This window comes from Catharus ustulatus, chromosome 18 (genome assembly GCF_009819885.2).
Source record: "Catharus ustulatus isolate bCatUst1 chromosome 18, bCatUst1.pri.v2, whole genome shotgun sequence".
Lineage (NCBI taxonomy): Eukaryota > Metazoa > Chordata > Aves > Passeriformes > Turdidae > Catharus > Catharus ustulatus.
Genome location: NC_046238.1, coordinates 13,929,525 through 13,952,084, shown reverse-complemented (window position 1 = coordinate 13,952,084; position 22,560 = coordinate 13,929,525). Strand labels below are relative to the sequence as shown.

The 22,560-nt window shown below is 47.8% G+C and overlaps 1 protein-coding gene across 1 annotated transcript in view; it reads right to left on the bottom strand.

Moving 5' to 3' along the window:
- MORC2 (MORC family CW-type zinc finger 2) overlaps window positions 1-5,951 on the bottom strand; it is a 55,589-nt gene extending 49,638 nt beyond the window's left edge. The window contains 2 exon segments of the mRNA XM_033075606.2: window positions 5,799-5,820; window positions 5,823-5,951. Of these exon segments, the coding sequence (XP_032931497.1) occupies window positions 5,799-5,820; window positions 5,823-5,865 (65 nt within the window). The 5' untranslated portion in view covers window positions 5,866-5,951.
- Between the last annotated feature and the right edge of the window lie 16,609 nt (window positions 5,952-22,560).

Below are 22,560 nucleotides of genomic sequence, written 5' to 3'. Positions count from 1 at the left end.
GGTCTTTTCATGGCAACTAAACACTGCCTATAAGTAATATGGTCAGATGAAGATTATCAGAGAAACTATAGAATAGTTTCAGTTGAAAGGGACCTTAAAGCTCATTTCATTCCAATCCTCTTGCTCCAAGCCCTATCCAACCTTGCCTTGCACAATTATGGGGATGTGGTAGCCACAGCTGCTCTGGACAACAAGACATGAACAACATTATGAACAAGGTGAGTCTTCCCCCCCCCCCCCCCCCCTTCCGCCCATGCAATACAGTCCAATCGCAGAAGTTATTTGTGACAGAAAAAAGCTTCCAGATCCCAGCTAACATCCAGCAGGTTCAACTGCAACTAATCCACAGAAAGAGTCTTCTGACACCACTGTACCACGCCACCTTCCCAAATTAACGATAAAATCATGAACCCAGCTACCGCTTCAGCACAATCTCAAGAGACATGATTAGTTCCCAGCCTCTTAACTGCCACCTCTATAAGCAGCTCCCATTTCAAAGCCATTAGTTATGAGTCTCAACATTGAAAGAATATAGATGGTGAGAAAAAACTTACGCGGCTAATAAAAATTATTACAATACATTGTCTGTCGACATAAATGCTGTATCTCCATTTCATGCCCAAGCTGGCAACCTAACTTCAAAATCTAACAGTCATTTCAAACATAGATGAGCCACATCCACCATAATACTAACAGCAAAGATGTGGAGAAACAGTTGATTGGATTTGTTGCTCTTCTAGGCTGTTCAAAGAAGAGACCAAGACCTCAGAAATTAGTTTTATCAACATGTTTCAGTTTGCACAAAACCCTCACAGAAAGCCAACAGGTGACTAAGAGAAGATACTTGTTCATATTTCAGCCTTCCAAGAACAGACACATAGGTACTTCCCAAAGATAAATATACAGCTGCCCACACTGTTAATAACCCCAAAACAAGCTTCATATTCATCTTCAGGGTGATCACACTGAACCCATCAACACAGCTGCAGTCAGAGAAAAACACATCAGCCTTCACAGTTATCACTAAAATCATGGGAACAGGTATTTCCACATCTCCACTCCCCTTCAGAGACAAGACCAATGGAATAGTATTTGGAAGACTATCTACCCAATCAGAAAGCTTCCCAGAGACACAATCTTGTCATTCCCTCCTTTGAACAGGATTTCCTGCTGTCCTGGTTTCAGCAGGGATAGAGTTACTTTTCTTCTCAGTCGGTGCTGCAGAGTTGTGTTTCAGATTTAGGGTGAGAATAATGTGACAACACACCAATGTCTGGTGTGAAGCCATGCATACCCTGAAGACAAGGACCTCCCAGTGTCCTATGCTAGTGAGCTATACAAGAAGCTGGAGGGGAGCACGGCCAGGACAGCTGACCCAAACCAGCCAGAGGAATATTCCACACCACAGAATGTTCTGCTCAGTCTACAAACCAGGGGAGCTGGACAAGAGGGGCCAGTCGCTGCTAGGGAACAGGCTGGGCGTGGGTCAGTGGGTGCTGAGCAATTGTATTGAGCATCACTTGACTCTTAGGGTTTCTTCCTCTCTCTCTTTTTCCTATTATTATCGTATGTTTCTTCACTCCAATTTTTGAACTGTTCTTATCTCAGGCCATGGGTCATAGCCTTGTACAATTAACTTCCCGTCCCACTGGTGAGGTGAGTGAGCAGATATATAAGATGATTACAGCTTTCAAGTGTTCTCTTGAGTTTACAAGTGTCTATTCAGTTTCACAGGTCAACATCACATACTTCCTTATTTAGGAAGCAACGCATAAGCAAATGGATGCTTTAGCACTTGCAACTATGCCTCATGAGCACCTTTTACTCCACAATGTTAGGAATACTTCAAAGAAAAGATGCAAGTAGGATACAAATAAGGATTTCCAAAGAAAGGTGCTGGAACAAAACAACTGATAACACAGCTACAGATGATAAGAAAGGCAAAACAAAACATCTCCACATAGCCTGACACCACACTGATCTCGACCATCTCCCAAAACTAGAACCTCTCTGATGACACAAGCAAGGGAAACCTTGCCAGAAGCAATGAAATTCACTCCAGCTATTTATCACTAACAGAAATGAATACACGCTATAAAAGTCTTCTATTCAATTTATGAGTTTGAACACACTTGTCAATATCTAACTAAAGTCACATGAAGTGCTTTGGCCTGATTTAATCAACTAATCTCAAACAAATCCATGGTCTTGCCTTACAGTTAGAAGTGCCTGAAATACGTCATATCCATCATGATCAACCAGTGATCATTTCTCACACCTCCCCAAAAGAGTTGGGGATTGTTTTTTGCAACATGACTTTAAAAAAACAGGACAAGCTGTTGGCAAAATGAAGTCCATCAGAGCTTGCACGTAACCTGCAAACATGGTGAGCTTATTTTAGATAGGCATCATCAGAGGCAACAAGAATCAGAGCGCCCAAACACACAGACAGAATCACAAGGTTGGAACAGATCTCCAAGATCATCAAGTCCAACCCAACACCTCAACTAGACCGTGGCATCGAGTGCCACATAGTCTTTTTTTAAACACATCCAGAGATGGTGACTCCACTACCTCCCCAGGCAAACCATTCCAATACTTTATCACCCTTTCTACAACTATTACTGCCATACAATGGGCGAAACAACATATAGAAAGGAGGAAAGTATTATCAAAATCCATAGTGTCAACAACACCTCATCTAGACAAGGTTAGACAAAGACTGGCCTGGACCATCCCACAATGTGCATCTTCCATTTGAGCCAGTTCCATGCAGAACTGGAGGCTTGACAAGGAATAGAACAAGGAGTCCAACATTGGCAATTTATTGAAACATAGGTGACAAAAGGTCAAGTCAAATGGCTCTATAATACGACCAACTTCAAACACCTCTACAAAGAATCATTTTGAGTAATGTCCCAAGGGAAGAAAAGCTTCTTTCAAGCAGGAACCTCCTGCTTGAACCTAGTTGGACTCCACACCCTGCAGACAAGTACCTAATAACTAATGAGAGATTTAAGACTTCACTTTTGCTCTGAAAGGAGGGCACATCTGGGAAAACATTATATTTTGGCACATGAGTCAGGAACAACCGGCCATTCTCTAAGTAATGCACTCTGTTGCAGGCCAAAACAGACAAAAAGCACAAGAAGAGGGAATTTGGGGGGGTGAGTAGGGAGATATTGTTGGCGTGTTATTACTAACTTTCCTCAAGTCCATCATTTAGTCATCTTGAAGTCTATTTGAGTGACCTTCTTCACTTCAACTGTATTCACCAGGACAATTCTAGTTACACAACAACACACAAGTTACAAGCTAAAGGCTACCTACTGCTTGAAGACAATTTCAGGTCCTCAACTTTCAACCAACTCCTTCAATTTACTTATTATAAATATCAAAATATGCAAATCAGATTGGCTGTCTTTGGTATATTTTTTGCATCATCTCAATGAATAACTTTGGAAGTATCTTAATGTAAACAGCATATAATTGTTAAGGAAAACCACCAGGTGACTGGAAAGTCATAAAACAATGCACATGCAATTTTCATGTGCTTATGCACATTGATTTTCATTGTAGGATCTAAAAGAATTTTAACATAGAAATATGAAGGGTTGAAAAAGACCTCTAAAGGTCATCTAGTCCAACCTCCAGCCATGGGCAGAAACACCTTCCACTAGGCCTGGTTGCTCAAGCCCCATCAAACGTAGCCTTGGACACGATTGAGGGATGGGGTAGCCACAGCTTCTCTGGGCAACCTGTGCCAGGGCCTCCCCACCCTCACAGGGAAGAATGTCTTCCTTCTATCTAGTCTGAATCCACACTCTTAGGTTAAAGCCATTACCTTGTCTCATCACTACAGAACTTACTAAAAAGTCTGTGTCCACTCAACTATTCGTCAAATAAAGAACTTGAAAAAGCATGGTGATATTTTTACTTCAAAAAAAAGATGGCAATTGAATCAATTCACGTAGATGCTGGAGGCTCACTCTATGTGCCATCAGACACGTAAGCATTAAGCTACTATTGGAAAGATCTGCTGCAAGTCCTCAAGCTCAGGGACTTAATCAACTGTCTCCCGAAAAGCACTTCAGACAAGTGCTCTGAGTGAGACATACAGAAACTTTTCTGAAAGGTCTTAAAAAGAAAGAAAAAAGGTATGGTTTTCTTCTGCATCCTAAAAGCCATAGGGTTGGTCTTTCAGTGCAATTTAAAGAATTTCCACCTCCTTGACTATGAGAACACGCTTAGCATTGAACTAGAATTTATCTGTGATGGGATGGTCTTCCTCAACAACAGAGAACAATCCAAAAGACCAGTCTCCTCTATCAAAATCCCTGCGATGGTCGTAGGTTGATTTGGGGATTGGCTCTTTTTATTTTTTGCTCATTTTTTACTAGAGGATCAGGAGAGGTTATTTGTAATGGGTTAGTTTGGTGCTTTTCTTTGTTATGACTTCCATTACTCCCATTGCCATCCTTAGGGAAACATTCGACTTATGCAGTTCCCACAACCTCAAAAGGGTCTTTGTTCATGATGGATAAGAAGCTCTGAACTTTGTTTTATCCAAGTATTAGCTTCCAGGGATGATCTTCTTATGAAGATAGACAGAGTTCTGGAGCTTTGCAAAACAACACAACCTACTCACAGAAGCCATCATCTGCACAGTCTTCTAATCCATAAAAAAATGATTGTCTTCTGGAGCTGGACGTGAGAATTCCACAAATCAACAACTGCACCACAACATGACCCAGTATTGTCCATCTCAGGCACCAGACTGTCCACTCCATATGCAACTGCTACCAGCCAGCTAGAGAGCAGACTCAAATGCGACAGGGAGCCATTACTAGGTTTAATCCCTTGTTCAAAGCCCATTACTTTCCTGACTCTGAAAATAAATGGATTGTAATGGTCTTGACATATCGTGAGATCAGTTTTAACTCTTCTGCGGATGTATCTCATTACCAACAGAACCAGACAAAAATATTTTGAAACCAAGTTGCCAGTGTTTCCGTCCCATCTTTAGACTGCTGCAGACCACTGTGATCCTTCACATGTCAAAAAGGGAAACACAAAAAGATAAACCTGCACTTTATTTGTTCTACTACTGATGGATAACAGTAAGTCAACTCTTCCACAGAACATCAGCAGACAATCTTATGCCGGTGACCGACCAGCTGACCAAAATGAAGCAATGCCAAGTGGTTCCAGAGACTTCTTCCAGTTCGGGCAGAACAAGCTCCTTAATCTCCTCTATACATGGCATTACAAGGCTTAGAAGCAGCAGGCAGGTGTTGATGGTTGCCTGACCCCGCTAAGTGCTGCTTCCTGATGGTGCTTCTCATTTCTAGACATGCGCTCAGAAGAAACTCATTTCAAATAATGGCTTTGCCTCTTCTCAAGAGTGTTATTTTGGGGGGGTTCACTGGCGACAGGCAAAAATCTGACTGGAAAAAGAGTATCATAATCCTGTTAAAAATAAACCTGCAAAAACACTCAGTCACACACAAAGCCAGACGCTGTAGATGGCTGCAGGTGCAGGTGGCTGGCATGGCAGCGCACACACTGCTGCAGAGGTCTGGCCGTGTGGGTTTGGTTCCGTTCCTCCCGGGGCCTCTTGCCCCCACGCACCGGCTCTCCGTGACGTGCGGACTTGCCCACGGCGAACCAGCTGGTCCCCGGAGCGGCCACGAGGCGCTGAGACCGGAGGCCGCTCAGCCCCACCGGCCCGCGTGGCCTCGGCCAGGCCCATCGCATCCTACCGGTGAAGGCCCCACCCCACCCCAGCCGGTACTCACGAGTTGGTGTGCAGGTATTCGAGGTAAGCTGGGCCCGGTTCAGGCTGCTGTAATTGCCCAGGGACATGGCGGCAGTGGTCGCCACGGGGCCGGAGCCTGCGACGCATGCACCGGCGGCCGCGCGCGCCTCGAGCCCTCCCCGCCCCCTGCCAGTCGCGGCCCCCACCGGATGAGCGGCCGGCGCTGCACTGCACTCCGTTATGCCGCGCCCCACCGCCCCCTCGCGGTGCGGTGCGGTGCGGTGCGGTGCGGTGCGGTGCGGTGCGGTGCGGTGCGGTGCGGTGCGGTGCGGTGCGGTGCGGTGCGGTGCGGTGCGGTGCGGTGCGGTGCGGTGCGGTGCTGGGCCCGACGCGGGTCCGCTTTGTCTCCGCCACGCTGGGATCGCACCCGGCGCCGCAACTGCCCCCGCGGGGCGGAGACACGCGGCTGCCACCCATTGGTCAAGAAGAGGCACGTGATGCAAGAGCCTCGGCGCGGCCAATGTGGGCTCTGCGCCGCCGCGTGACGGACGGGCGCGCGCGGCCGGGAGGGAGCGGCGGAGGTGGGTGAGTGCAGGGCGCATGGCCGCTCCGGGACCCACGCCGGGACCCTTGGCCGGACCCCCATTTTCTCCCAGGTTCCGTCCCGGCAGCAGCCGAGCGCTTCAGCGCCGCGGGAGCAGCCGCCGCGGCGTTTGGGCGGGGGAGCGGGTGTGGTGTGGCGGGGCCCGGGAGCGGGAGTCCCATCCGGCACTGCGCGAACTCGCCGGAGTTGGGAGGGCCCGATCGCCTCGGTACCGGCAGCGTGCGTGGGGATGCACCAGCTGGCGGTGACTGCTGGGGGCTAGGCTGGAGCGGGTGAGGCCTGCCGGTCCCGAACGTCGGAAGCGGCTCCGAGACGCGTCTGGATGGAAGGATCTCGCCGCTGAACTCTTACGGAGGCTCCGCACGGATTTCGGCAGGTGCCGATCCTGCTGTGCCGGTGAAGTCTCTGAGAAGTCACCGAGGAGAAGCTCCTGAACGTGCTTGTACTTCCCAGAAAACATTACTGTAAAGGGTATATAAAATCGTAAATATTCTTGCTTCAATTCTGTGCCTTTGCTTCATCTTGAAATGTGAAGGGATTGAGCTCAGGGGCTGTCCTACTTCTGGCCTGCCCCCACCATGCCCCCCAAAAATGCAGCCTGAATGCGGGAGCACTGAAGGCCAGGAATACTTGAATGAGCACCTGAATTGTCCGGTGGAAAAACACCCCCAATTGTCCTTCTGAAATGGACACTGAAACAGCATGATTTTGTCTGCTATGTCTTAGATGATAGGAATCTGAACTTAATATACAAAATCTGAAGGAATTCAGTCTGTGCAGAAATTATTGTGGCGTATTTCTTTCTGAAGAATGTCCAACAAGAATGAAACATGTTAGATTGCAGATTTAAAAAGGATAAACATAATTTGATACTTAATTTCTAGGGAACCACAGGGAAAAGGTAAGGGTTTTGTTAAAAAAAAAGGAAGTATTTTATTTTGTCTGATAATTTTCCAACAATAAAATCTTAAATCATCAAAGAAAAAAAATTTTTAAAAAAAGGCTATGAGAGTTGGAATTATTCAGCCTAGGGAAGAGAAGCATCCAGGGTGACCTTACTGCAGCCTCTCAGTACCTGAGAGGACTCCAAGGGAGCTGGAGAGGGACTTTGGAGAAGGGGGAATGGCTTCCACTGCCAGAGGACAGGGTTATTGGGACACCGAGAAGAACTTCCTGGGAGGACGAGGAGGCCCTGGCACAGGGTGCCCAGAGAAGCTGTAGCTGCTCCGTCCCTCCAAGTATGCAAGGCCATGTTTGCCAGGGCTTTTTGAAGCAACCTGACCTATTGGAAGGTGTACCTGCCCATGGCAGGGAATATAACAAGATGAGTTTTAAAATCCTTTCAAATCCAAACCATTCCATAATTCTGTGATTCTATGGTATCCAAGCTATGTGGTAAAAAACTAAATTTAAATCTGTTACTCATGATTGGTAAATGGTTAAAATCTGAGTTTTGTATTTGTTTGATCTTCCCATCCCCAGTGGTCTGAGCCTGAGCTAACAAGTCTGCAGCTTTGACCTGAGAACATCACTTCCCAGAACAGTATTTAGCTCTGTTTACCCTCAGTTTGGCCTGTTCAGGCCAGCAAGTTGGAGCATTCCTTCTGGCAGGGATTTCTCTGTGTGCTCTTGTGAAGATCAAAAAATCACTGTTTGTATGTCTGCAGTGGCTCTTGTAGGCCTTATCTCTGAAAAGCTGTGCACAGTAGGACATCAAACTGCATGAAAGAATTGGGAAATTACTGTTGAGAGCTGTGCTTAGGTGTATTAGGTGTATGACAATCAATGAGTCTGTTGAAGATTGTAGCATCATCTGTTGTGCTCAGCTTTCATTTTGCCACATTGTTGTCAATATCAGCAGCAGGTGTTCAAAAGCAATATAAAAAGGGCAAGGTAATTACCCAAATATGTGTTCCTTAGGAACATGAACCTGAACTTATGCATCATATTATTCTTGTCCTCTCAGGTAATCAGAGTGTCTCTGTACCTACTAGGAAATTTGTCTCATCATCTTGCCTTCAGGGAGGAGCCAATGGTTTTTTCCTGATGTTGGAGAGGTTTACAACATCATCCAAGTGCTGCAGCACTGTGGACAGAGCAGTTGAACACCTTCTGGCTGCTCCTATGGGAGCTGACCTGTTCTGATGATGGGCTGGCTGTATGCCAGTCCTTTCCATCTGACCCTTGGTAGAATACCAGTACTGTTGCAGTTCTATTTCATTTGGCCAGCCCAGGCAGGAAATTGTTCATTACCATCTCACCATTTGCTGGTGATCAGTTTGACAAAAGCAAAGTGAAAATTTCATTCTTACACTTTCCCTAGCCTCTTTGGTCTCTCTTGGAAGAGTTTTACCTTCATTTGCTGGCTCTCTGAGTTGCCAGACATTGCCTAAGGTGTAATGAAATGAATTCATGTTTTGCAAAGCAGAATTTCAATTACATCACAGTTCTATCTCGCTATGGCTGATCTATGTTTAGATAGGAACCTCTGTCCATGGATAGAGACATAACAAGCTGTTTGGCCTGTGTACCACTGCTGCAAACTGCTGAATTTCTCACTACTTTAGAGATGAAAGTCTTCCCTACTGGAAATTCACATTTATCCTCTTTTGAGGCAGCTATTTTTTCCTTGGAAACTCTCCCTAAACTTTCTTTAAATAGTTCTAGATCTTCAGTTTTACTGGTTATGACAAGCAACCTCACCTTTTATATTTTTTTTCTTCTGCTACCAGCACTATTTCCCTGAGTTCTGTTCAGTCCCAGAATCTCTGCATCTTATAGTATGAGCAAAACAAAGTATGGCTGCTCAGGTGTCACAGGTAGTACCACCTCATTTTTTGAAGTCTCAAGTGCAGTAGAAGGCAACAGTTTGTTCTGGTGCACATAACTTTCCTCATAAATGACCTGTGGGTTGGTGGTTTGTCCAGCCTGTACAAGTGGAACTTGGGGCAAACTGTACTGCTATTCTTTAACCGTAAGACTGAGTTTTTACTCTGAAATTAATCCCCAAGTCCCCTTGTTAAAACTAATCTTTTGATTCCACACTGTTCAAAATCTGTTTCTAGGCTGTGGTGTGAGTTCCCATGCAATGTGGTGTTTGCTGCTGGGTCCTTACTCTGTCATAGCTTTTGTTAAGCCTCTTTCCCCTGGACTCCAGGCCATAGCCTGAGGTCATTGAAGAGTTATTTATGTGGCCATTGTTCTGGAAGTTGAAGCTAACTGCTTCTACACCTGGCCTTGAGTCAACAATTGTCTTTTTTCTCCCCTATTTTTTAGGAAGCTAACCTTCTAAGCCCAGTACTTAGTGCAGGAGTCATTACAGTGGTAATTACTAGATTCTGCACCAGATAAGTGCCATAAGTACATCTGTGTGTCTTTGCACATGCCTGTGAGGTCTCCCAAGTTAATTGTAGCTTTATTCTGTGCTTAATGTACATGAAGAAATGTAAAACTTTGCGTTGTAGAAATGAGGTTTTCAGTGTCGGAGTGAAAATAAGCAGGCAGTGAAAATAAATTCGAGATACCACCAGTTAGTCCTCAGGTGTTTACTGGTCCTTCCTTTTTCCTTCATTTTTTCTGGAAGCAAAAAATGGCATTGCCCTTTGGATGCAAGGTCCTCTGTCTATGTCATGACAGAAGCTGCTGAAGTTCGAGGTCAGTGCTTTTATATACTGAGTGCTTCACCTCGGTACTTCTAAGAAGGTTGGGTGCAGTTGCAAGCCCCAGTAACCAGATTGGTATGGATCTCTTTTTCCATTGCCCTGATTTTATAGAAAGAATGTCAAAGCAGTTTCCTTAATGGACTTGAAATCATGTTGCCTCACAGTTTTTTGGTTCATTCTTTCATGTCATGCCATATGCTGCCTCTTCTGTGTGATTAGTTCTCATTGTCTCCCTGTACAGAATGGGAACTTCTGCTGTGAAATACACTGCTGCTTCCAATGTGGGGTGTTCTCCTTCAGACAGAGCATGCTAGTCTCACTGACAGAGAAGAGCTGTGTCAAAAACATCAAAAGCATTCTGCTTTTTCTTGAGCATGAGTTGCATCTCCATGTTGATTCAATACAATCCAAGAACACAACCTGAAGTCAAGCATTTAGAAGGACGTGTTCTCCTCCTGGCTTCTCCTAGTAAGGAGTTATTCCCTCTGTTATCTGGGGCAGCCCTGTTTCTTGTGTTCAGCTATATCTGCCCAACATCTCCATCATTCACACTCAAGTAGCAGAGCAATTTGCTGACTAGATGTAAGTATCATGAAGTTGGACCTCTTTTCATGGAAGTATCTTTTTCTCCTATGTTGGGAAGCCTAAATCCTGCGTTTCTGCTCTGGAAACAGTAGTTTTATGAACAGTCTGTATATCAGTCCTTAAAAGACATGCAGAGCAAGATGTTCAAAGATGAGTGCATAAACATGTGTGGAAGGTACTGGCATAGCAGTTCAGAGACCTTTTCCTGTAGTGCCAGGTATCAGCCTCTTGATGCTTTGTTTTCACGGAAAGTCATGTCATGGATGTAAATTCCTATTTCAGTCTAGGTACCATTCTCTGTGAGACATTGGTTGTCAGAAACTACTTTGTAAATATGAGTTTGCAGAAGAATGGAAAGGGTAAGATTAGATGAGAGCAGAGAGACATCTTGGAGTAAATAGGCAGAGGAATAGTGCACAGGGAGGATCCTCCACTGCCAGTCAAGCTCCCAGTGTCCTGAGCCAGGTTTGATTAATGAAATAATAACATGAGAAAAATGTCACAGCTGCTACAGCATTATGCCACCACCTCAGGCCTCCTGCAGAAAACACTGTGCATTGGTAGGAAAGACAGGCACAAGAGCCCTATGAGAAGATGGTAGAAAATTGAGCAATGGTGGTGTCTTACAAGAATTTTCCTCACAAACTTGAAAGAGCTATGGATGGCATGAACTCATTGTCATAATTTGATAGTTTGGTCAAGATTGGATGGTTTTCCACAGGGATGCTGCAAAGGACCCCAAGACCAGAGGCTTTCTGCTCTGAACTGTAACTGTATGATGTTTTTAGTGGCTTCAACCAACATAAGAAGGTGTGCAGGCTTCTTAACAAGGTGACTAACTAGTACAATTCTTTCATGAATAGTTTTCCCTGTCTCATTATTTGAAATATGTGGGACTGTGTTTCTTTGTGGGTTTGGTCCAATTCAGTGTGCCTGTTTAACCCAGGCTTGATGGATGTGTGCCCTGACATGGGCAGTTCAGGTAATTTCAGTCTGACAACTTGAAGCAACCGAAAACATACTCTTACTGTGAAAAGTTTATGGAAATCTCTTGTGTGCCTCATGGAAGCAGCATCCAAATAGATTGTGCTGTAATACCAATGAAGAGATGTATCACTACATTTGGCGCAGAACACACTTGGGGAGTGCTATGAAGAGAGCAGGACTTTGTGGTCATTCCCATCAAAGCATCTCTCAAGAAAACTGCTCCTTTAGCATGTGCTGGAATGCCACCATGGATCTAATGACTTTTGTCATCTCTGAAGGCATTCATCTCCCCTAGCTGTAGCTCTGTACAACTGCAAAGGTGCATGAGAACTCTGGGCTGCCCTTCTGTCTTGGAGGAATCTGACATCAGCATGAAGGGCTGACTGCCTTAGTGGGAGAGGATGAGGGGGACATCACAGGTGTGTAATACATTCCCTGGAATGTCATGGTTTGTGGGAAGCTGGTCAGTCTGGCAGTCAAGAGATGGTGTGAGAAGAAAAAGTACTGTAGGAAAAAGCTGTCAGCACTCTGTCAGTACACAGCTCCGGAGACTGTCCCTAGCCTGATACGGAACTATCAGGAAGCTGGCAAGTTCTCGGGAGGCCGAAAAAGAAGAATCTGTGAGGCAGTGTCATTTTTTCAGCAACTTCACCCTGAAGTTGTCACTCAGATCTTCCATCCAAATCTGGTTATTTTCTTGACAAGAAACAAATGCAGGAAGTGTTTTATCAGCACAGTTGGATCATCTCGTGATGGTTTGACCAGTCCTCATCAATCCTATAATCCTGTCCATTTGGAGGATGTGTGGTGCCATCATACTTTTCAATAGATCCTAAGCCTCTCTTCTTGTCCTGCATTGGTGATCTGCATAATATATAATCTGCATAATATTTTAAAAAGGTGAAGGATTTTGTTTTGTGAAAGTAGTTTTTGCCTGTGTGCCTCTCCTAAACTCTTTCCCTAACCCTGCCCCTACCTAATGTAAGAAAGAACAGAGTATCCATAGGCTCACAAGGATTGTCATGGTAACTTGTTTCCTTCTGGTGTGTGGGATAATGGGTATATGAAAGCCGATGAAGAAGGACTCCAGGCTATGTTGAAAGTCAGTTTTGGTGTTACATCAGGTCGCAGTGGCTGAAATGTAGGAAAATACCAGCATTAATGAAAGTAGTGCAAAATTGCAAGGAGATGTCTTGACTCTGGGCTGAGGTTTAAATGGAGAAGTGACTGCCAAGCCAAAGAGAGGCCAGCCTTGTCCAGGGGCTGAGCAAAAAGCAAGAAACAGCCAAAGAGGTGAGAGTATCATGAGAGTATCAACGGTGCTGCCTGACTGGGATCACTTACCAAGGCTACAATCACTGAACAAGGGTGCAAAATCAGAAAAAAAAAATGAGCCTGAGAGAGAAAGAACTGGGCTAGGTTGTTCATATGGTGGAGAGAAATGGGGGCAAAATAGAAGGCAAAGCAGTTTGGGGCTGTTCAGGGCCAGGGTGGGCATCAGCTCAGGAGCATGACACCAAATCTGCTAGGGCTCTCTGGGTGGGTTTTGCCTTGCTTCTGCAGCCATAGTAGTGGGATGTGTCCCCTATCATCAGTGAACAAGTCCCCTGATACGGCCACAGAGAATGTGACTTAAATTTGCAGCTCAGTTCATCAGAATCTCAGAAAAGGCCATTTAAGGAATCTCATTTTTGTCCACATCCCTCTGCAGCCCTCCACACAGGACTGAAAGACAGAGGAAGGTCACAAATATCCCTCCCACTTCCCAGGAAGAGCTTTGCAGGTCCTTTCCCAAGCTGCTGCTGACAGGGTCTTGGAAGTCGACAGCACATCTCACACTCCAGCACACCCAGCTGTTTGGTTCAAACTGGGAGTAGCCCTTGCCAGGAGGGCTTCACTATTTCCAAGCAGCATGAACACACACCACCAGACCTGTGGGTGCTACTCAGTCCCACCAGAAGTCATCCCAAACACTAAATGGAGAAGCTGTCTGGAAAATGAGGAAACACTTTTGCATCAGGAATTACTCAAGGCTTTGGTATATAGTGTTTTCTCAGACATTTATTTCAGTGCTCTTTATAAATGTTCTGTTTGAAGAAAAATATTGTAATTGGCCAGTATTCCACAGAATCGAATATTTTGCTCTATAAATATTTGCTCTATTTCCCCTGCCTCATAGAGATTTAATTCTTTGCTGATTATGTGGCTCAGGTTCTGGCCATGATGAGGGCTTCCCTGCACTGTTCACATGTAGCAAAGGTCTTAATCCATCCAGTGTCATAGCAAGGGGGAGAAAAGAATTTATCCTTAGTTAATCCTGAGAAAAGTTTTGCATCTGACAGACTTATCCACTGAGAATGAGGAGTATGAAAGAATGCACATTGGAAGAGGATGGGACAACTGGGGGGCAGAAGCCAAGCTTCCCTGCCCCCTTTCTCAGCTGTGCAGGGAAGGGGTCACTTGCCAGGAATGGGGAGCCCTTGAAAGAGTGGCTATGAGATTTCAGAGCTTGTGGGATCTCAGGAGCTCACAGCATGGTGAATAGCAGGCAGTGTGGGTCAAGTGCCACGACTGGAACTTGTCCCTGCCAGCTCCTCGCTGAGGTTTCTCCAAAGCCTTTGCTTGTTGAGGGGCTTGCCTTCCCTCTTGATGGCAAAGGTGTTACCCAGTGTGGAAAAGGGTTTTAGGCACACCACATGGTCCCTGCTGTGGAGAAACATCCTGCCCTGCACCCAAGGCTCTGCGGTGTTCACAAGTGTCTGCTGGATTCATGGGCTGGAGATACACCAGGCAGAGAGGAGTGTGTGTCTGCACTGAGGGACACACCTTGGCAGGACTGCCATTGGAGCACACAAGTGGTTGGCTGCTTATAACAAGCAGGCACCAGCTTCCAGGTATGCAGATGGGTGAAGCCTAACTTCCTTTTGGGATACCAGTAGGTGATAGGGCTGAGTGTCTCTTGAGCAAGCACTTCCCTTAAACAAGGAGAAAGATGAGAGGACTGGAGGCCAAAGGATTCAATGGCAGAAGTAACACCATGCAGCATGTTGATGAAAGTTCTGCCCAGCACAGGGAAGCACATTCAGCTGGAAGCCCACCACCCCAGCCTAGTGTTGAGCTGTAGCTGATGGGTTTTGGACCAGCTGGAGGCTCCTGCTGCCACTGAGGCTGAGCCACAAGGCTAGGCATAGGATGTGGTCATCAAGGGAACCTGGAGCAATGGTGTGTGTCACACATGGTAATTGGTGGGACAAGCTGCCTGCTACTTTTGGTTTTGGTGGAAAGTTTGGCAGTTAGTGTGTGTTCTGTGGTGTTTCCTCAGTGACCAGTCTGGCAGTACCTGCTGTGTTTCCATGGGGTGGTTTGAGAAGTCCACTGTAGAAGCATCTTAAGAATTGTGAGGAATTTTTGTAACATCAGATGGAGGCTTTGATCCATTTTGTGATCTTGGTGGATATTGATGATATCCTTCATTATTCTGCTGGTTCACTTTACCATGTGTACCTGGGGCCAGGAACATCTTAACAGGTACTGAGAGAAGAGGACCCTGGTAACAATCACCTGATGATATGCAGGATGTTAAAGGTGTGTGGGTGTTAGGAACAAAACATAAACGCTGCGAGGTGATTGGGAGAAGCTTTGCTTTGTACAGCTGTTTTTTGTGTCCTGCATAACAGCTGCTAGATTGAGGACAGGAATGGGGCACAGTTCAGGTCGAGCAAAGAAGGCAGAACAGCTTCTTGAGGGACAACATAAGGGACATCAAAATGCAAACACAACTTGCAAGGAATGGGAGTATTTTTGTGAAAGGTTATTTTAAGATTTCTCTGTGTGCCATCATACCACTGAGGCGGGAGAAGGAATGTCATGGAAGGAGATAGCTGGATTGGGATGTACTGACAGCTGTGAGTCAGAAGGAGCAAAGTGCTGGTTTTGTAACTGCCATACATGATGGAACTGCAGTTGACCCTAGTGACTGAAGTTGGAACTTAGAGAATTACCTCCAGAAAAAAAAGAATAGGGAAGGGTGGGAAAGCACTTCCCAGGGAGCCAGAGGAGCATCATGGGATGCTGGTAGGAGCTTTTGCTGCATACTTGTTCATACTGGCTTTGCGGTGGATAAATTAATCTTTTGTCTCCAAAGTTACAGTAATTTCACGATTATAAGCCGCATATCTGGGTGTCGGCAACTTTTGGTTCTTAATCCATATATAAGCCGCACCTGATTATAAGCCGCACTTTCATTCGCAGCGAGGATCCACGTGCAACTTTCACAAAGTTGCCGATTAGTAACAGAATCGTGGGATCACGGGGTTTACTGGCTCAGCTCAGGACTGTGCGGGCTCGGCTCGGGGCTACTGTGGGCTCGCACTTCCGGGTTGGCAAATTTCTGAACATCATTCATATATTGGCCGCACCTGATTATAAGCCGCACTTCCAGGTTCCGACCAAAATTGTAGTCAAAATGGTGTGGCTTATAATAGTGAAATTACTGTAATTGGAGACCACATGTGAAATGCTGAATGGAGTACTAGAAAGCTCAGTTGGTTAGAGCATGGTGCTAGTAACTCCAGGGCTGTGGGTTTGATCCCCCTATGGGCCATTCACTTAAGAGTTGGACTTGATGATCATTCTGGGTCCCTTCCATCTCAGAGTATTCTGTGATTCTGTGAAAAGCTCTGTGAATCTCATTGTGTGTGGTCAGGGCATTTTAATGCAACAACTCAACCTACCTGCAGTATATTAGGCATAGCAGCATTGATTAAGAGTCCAGTGCAAGAGCTGGGCAGGGTAGACTCCTGACTAGGTGGCTGTTTGGTTCGTTCTTACATAAACCATCTAGACAAGAAGACAAGAAGAAGCAATGCCCTGGCATGAGAATATTGCTCCCTACAGAGATGGTCTCCTATTCTACAGCTTTCATATCTGGGCTTGTGCAAAGCAAGGAGGGAACAGAAAAAGGATATTGGTAGTGCAGCCAGCTATGCATCAGAAAAAAGTCTATGAACTGCTATGAAAATAATGGAAAAGAACACTAACTAGTGAGACTTATTATATCTAGAAAACATCTGATGTTTTACACACAGAAGGTGCATCATTGCAAGAAATATCTCCTTATGGTGAGCCCATAAAACTCAGGTAATGCAAGAGGACACAGCACGGAGCTACAGGCAAGAAGGATGGTCCTGGGAGGAGCAACCCTGAAAAGCATACTCAGGAATATTTGTCCAAGTCTTCTTAAGTCCTTGTGACTGTCCCAGGGAGAATCAAGTGTCTATAAGGAGAAAATATGTTCAGAAAAGAGACTGGTCATGAAATGGTTCGCATGGTAAATGGGACAGAAGGTACAGAAGCAAACAGCTGTCACCTGAGAGCAGCAGATGAAAGCTCATCCTTTTGATCCATGAGGACATGGTAGTCCTGGAGCATGGGGCCACCATCACCAACCACAGGCAGCAGAAAGCCCAGAGGTGTGACACACAGCCAGGCCCTCCACCAGTTGGTAGGACATGACCCATTGGGAGCAGCACACCCAACTGTCTTTTGTCAGCATGTGATGTGGCTCATTAGCAAATACCAGGTCTGGTCATGTACAGTGCTCCGTAACATTACAGCTTCCAGGTTTCTTGGAGTCATATGGCACTGGTGCCTGTGATGTGGTTCCCACGCTGCACAAGGGAGTAACCTCTGAGTGCTAAGGCAGATTTGTCCCCAGCTCCTCAGTCCTGGAGGAGAAATTGTGCCTGTAGCCAGGGCTGCCTGTAGCCAAGGCTGTCTGCAGCCAGCCTGTGAGTGTGGGCCATGCTGAACCTTGCACTTGGACTTGGCTGTGTCTCCCTCCATGCAGGCAGTGTCGCAGGTCCAGGACAAGAAGTCTGTTTGCCTTGGCACCAGGCTGCAGAGAGGACCTCAACAGTTGAGGGGGTTTGACCACCTCTACCCAGGTCTGATTGGCCTTGCTTGTGCACAGTAGTGCCACTTTGGTTTCTTGTCCCAGTGATTTGGGGGACCTTCCCCAAACCCATCTCTGCAAGACGAGTTGTCTTGCTGTTGACATACAGCTTGTGAATAAAGCCATTTTTTAGGGCAGTCTGGAAAACAATTCCTTGATTGCCTCCCAGGGAGGATTCTTGGATGTAGATGACTTCTCCAGTCTTCTGGGAAAGCTCTGAAAGGGTTGGCATGTTTCACAGAACAGTTCAGGCTGGAAAGGACCTCAAAGGTTATTTCATTTGATTCCCCTGCCATAGTCAGGAACACCTTCCAGTATCCCAGGCTGCACCGTGACCTCTCCAACCTGCCCCAGAACACTTACAGAGATGAGGCAGCCACAGCTTCTCTGGGCAACATGCCAGTGCTTTACCACCCTAACAGGGAAGAATTTCTTCCTAACATCTTATCTAAATCTCTCCTCTGTCAATTTAAAACCATTTCCCCTTATCCTATCACTATCTGCCCCCCTATATACTGGAAGGCGGCAATGAGGTTTCCCTAGAGGCTTCTCCAGGCTGAGCAGTATTTGAGGATGTCAGGAGCCTAGGTTTTTGGTAAGTGACCAGGAGTGGCATCTTTCCTGAACCCCTGTTCTTTTTCCAAATCCTTCCTTTCTTGGCCACAGCAGATCTCAACATTTGATTTATGGGCTTTCAAGGTATCTCAAAAAGGTGAAAAAAAGAGAGTTGTGTTCATTCAGCATGACAAAGAAATTGGAAAGGCAGGAGGGAAGATTGCTGTCAGGTCACCTCTCAGGAATGTCCTGTCTGTGGAAATACTGAAGCCACCTCCCTCAGAGTAACACACAGCCAGGGCTTCACCTGAACTCTCAGAACTTCAGCTGAGCTGGAGCCTCCCTCTGTTCTGATAGCACAAAGATATTTCTCTCCAGCTCCAGGTGGAGCCTCTGACCTCAGGAGCTGAGGTACCCCTGGGACCCTGTTTCTGACCACCGCTCAAGGTACAGAGAAAAGCAGGATGAGGGTCCTGTGGGTCAGCACGGCAGGAGGGATACAATCCCTTGGAGGAAGGGCAGTCAGACAAGGTCTGGCCAGACTGGAGGGGAAACTCTGCAGCCTACCAATGCCATCTAAGGAGGGGCATGGCTCTGTGGGAAGTTCAGATGCCACAGAGTGCCTCTGCAGGCCCTGGCAGCAGTGGCTGCGCAGCAGGACAGGCACCATGCACTCAGCCTGGACCGTACACAGATCCATTTGGAAATGGCAGCATACAGCAGGGAAGGGAGGTTCCACTCTTCTTTGCAGGTTGGCAGCCCTGTGGTTGCTGAAGATGCTGACACCGAGGCCCTGCCTGTTTTCAAGCGCTCTAGTCCTCTGGGCCCACTGCCAGGAAACAGGCTGCAGCCTGGGGAGTCATGTCCTGAGCAGATGGCAGCCTCTGCCTGCAGGCTCCCTCTGCTCCTCATGGACATGGTGCCCTGCTTGTGGCTGCATTCTGCACTGTGGGGTGCTGTGCTCCTGCAGTGCTGGGTATTGAGAGTGTTTCCCTCTCCCCTCTTTCCTGGGGCACAGGCAAGGTGGACTCATGGCCAAGAGGTGCCCAGGTAGGAGCAGGCTGTGTCAGAGGCACTGCAGCAAAGCAGATCCAGGCTCCTGTGACAGGGATGTGGTGCTGCAGGATAAACCCACTGACTCCTGTGGCAGTCAGGGAATGGGACTGACTGTGCTTGCTTCACAGGATCCTTGGGGAATTCTGTGCAGAACAGAGGCCAAAGGTCAGTGGAGGGAAAGGGATTAACTTATCTGGGCTTTAACTCCTACAAGCCAAGGCTGTGTTGGAGCAAGAGCTCAGTGCCCTGGTGCTGCACCCCCCACAGCAGGAATTGAGCTGGACCAGAGTGGGCATGAGCAGGAAGGGCACTAACCCTGCACCTCGTGTGTGGGTCTACCCGTGTGTGGATCTACCCTCTGCAGAGGCCTGAGCAGGCTGAGCCCCAGGGTACTCACCAGCATTGCTCCTGTACCAGCTCCTGTAGCAACAGACAAGAGCCTGCAGATAGATGGATAGACCTGCCCGTTCTCTTCCTCTATGCAGGTAAAGAGGCACAACAGAGATCCAGCCCTCGAGATCCACATCTGGGGCAAATAGCTTCTAGCTCATAGGTGGTAGCTTTCCGCATGCTGGTCCCCATACCAGCCAGCCAAGTGGGACAACTGGAGCCTTCAGTGTGTGGGGCAGCACTGATCCTCCCTGGGCACCCCAAAAGTTGGACCTTCCTTGTCACATGGGTCCTTCCTATCCCAGATGAAGCGGCATTCCCAGGCAGGTGGGAGGCTGTTCAGTGCCCCTGCCAGCAGCAGGATGTGAGGGATCCATCACGCCTGATCCTGCTGTGGCTCCCAGCAGGACGTGAATCATGCCTAAGAAATGGGGATATGTTTGGGCACGAATGCCCTGTCCTAAGCAAATGGCACCATTTCTGTGCAGGTTGGTGGTCCCTGTGGCTGGTCTGACTGCAGCAGAGCTGCCATACAGCTGCCCTCCAGCTGCTGCTGCCCTCCAGCTGCTACTGCGCTCCAGCTGCACTGTGTGTCCCATGCACACCTTCCTGTGTATCACCCTGGCCACTCTGTGCTGCCTGGCCTCCATCCACACCCAAGGGCAGCCCTTAACACATCCCTTGTCCTGCACTATCTCTGGGGTGTGCCCATGCCCAGGTCCTGCCACCTCTCAGAGGGCACAGCACTACATCCACAGCAGTGCTACATCTACCCAGGTCCTGCTCAGCCCCTGAATTAAACAAACTGCATAGTTCCCAGGGACTTAGTGTCAAAGAGGATCTTGGCACAACATCTCAGGAGCAAAAGGAGGAAAAAGAAGCAGGGGGAGCCCAACTTCTGCAGCCCCAAGCAGCTGGAGGATCTTCTCTCCCACCCAGAGGAGCTGGGAACCATGGGGATACTCTGCCATGGGGGGCTCTGGGAAGTAGGTCTGAGAGCTCCAAAACTCAACTACCATGCTGCTGCTGCTGCTGCTGCTCCTCCTCCTCACCCAAACATCCACCTGCGGTGACAGGTTCCCCCTCCCTGGCTTCCTCTGGATTGAGGCCAGCCAGGTCAAGCCAATTTGTGATTTTGGGAGCAGTCACGAAGCATTGGGTGTGCAGACAGTGGGATGGATACTGTGGTTGTCAGAAGTTCCCAGGAGAGGATGCATAAAACCAGGAAAGCCTCAGGAGGAAGAACAGATGGATTCCAGGACCCTCATCTGCCCACTGCAGCCTGTGTGGCCCTGCACTGCCAGTAGGTCTGTGCTGTCAGAACAGCAGGGTAATGCTGGCTTCACACTGTGCTCCTGTGCCCAGAGGAAGGGCTATGCCCCAAATGAGATTGAATTCTCCCTGCCTAGCACTACAATCATGTCCCTACCTTTGTCTGCCTTGTCCCATCCCTGAGTCAGGCAGGTGCCCAGACCAGTTCCAGACACATGCTTGCACAATAAAATTCCATCACTGGTATTTAACATTATGTTTAGCGTCCCAAAGGGAACTCAAAGGATTCTCACCCCTCTTCCCTTTGCTGCAGTTGTCCCCTGGCTAGGGGAGCCCCTAGGATCTATGCATTCACCCAGGCCTCTGCCCCTTGATGCAGGTTCCTCCCATCTACTGGGCTATATGACCGCCTTTGTCAGCACAGAACACACAAGGGCATGCTGTGATTGCTGAAAACTGGTGAGATCACTGCCTCACCTGCCCTGCACCAGTGCACAGCGCAGCCTCCCCTCAGAGCTCCCAGAACCAGGCCTGGAGATGGAGCTCTGGACTTTCTGAGGGGTGCTCTGTGTGGGAAGGCCACCATCCATGCTGCCAGCCACACAACAGTATCCATTGCCCTGCCCAGTGCTGCTGCTCGCAGAGGGTCTGGGGAACAAATCTGATGTACCTTCAACAGCTGAAGGTTGGCATATCCCAAGGGCAGATGAGCTGCTTTTTGCTGTGCTACCTGAAGGTCAGAAGCTGGGTATGCGGCAGTGCCTGCTCCCACATGACTGCAGAGTTGCAAGTGATGCAGACTCCTGAGTGTGCTGGTGCCTGGTCCCTGAGGGGCTGTGTGGCAGCAGAAATGCAGGGCAGACCCCAGACCCCTGTGTAGCAGCTCCGTGGCAGAGGATGGCAGGGATCATCCAGCAAGATGATGTTGCTGCTGAGACTGGCAGAGGGTGATGTTATGTTAGGGGGCACAGTGCTTGGAGGGGTTGGCTTTAGCGTGGTTGCTTGGGCAGGGGCTGTCATGCTCCAATGGAGCCCAATGCTGCTCAGGCCTGGAGAGTGGAGAGCTGCTGAGGAACCTAGGGGAGCAAAGGGCTCTGGGATGCCTGTGCAGCTGGAGACCCACGCCACCAAGCAGGCCTGAAGTGAGACATCTGAACCAACACTCCCAGTATGGAAACTGCTGCACTTTCCAGGCACTTCTACAACACTCCATCTTTCTAGCCTGGTGAGTCCTTCCCTGTGTCAGATGGTGCTGTGGTCCTGCTCCATCCCACCCATCTTCCCAGATTGCTGGGAACTCCCAGAAGAGCAGTGAACTTAATCTTAGTGACCTCCTCTGGAGAAGTCCCTTGGTCTCTGGGTTGCTGGTCAAGACAGGGGACAGCACCTCTCCCCCTCACCTAGGAGCTGGAAGCAAATGGCAGCGGTCTGCTTAGCAGAACCCACAGCACCTCTGGGTTACATTAGGTACTTAGTCCTCTCCAGGGAATACTTCTGGCCTTTGCCTAGAAACAAGATGGAGCCCCAACAAGTTTGTCTTCTACAGAGCAGGGCCGCGCTTCAACTGCAGGTAAGAAGCTTGGAGTCTCCAGGGGAACCTTTCAACACCAAAACAGTAGAGCTTGGCCATCCTGGCACTGCCTTCTGGGACCCGGGACAGGATATAAGGACAAGGACACCATAAGCAGCTGCTGAGTTGGAGCATATGGAAGGGACAACACATCCCCAAGGGAGCCCT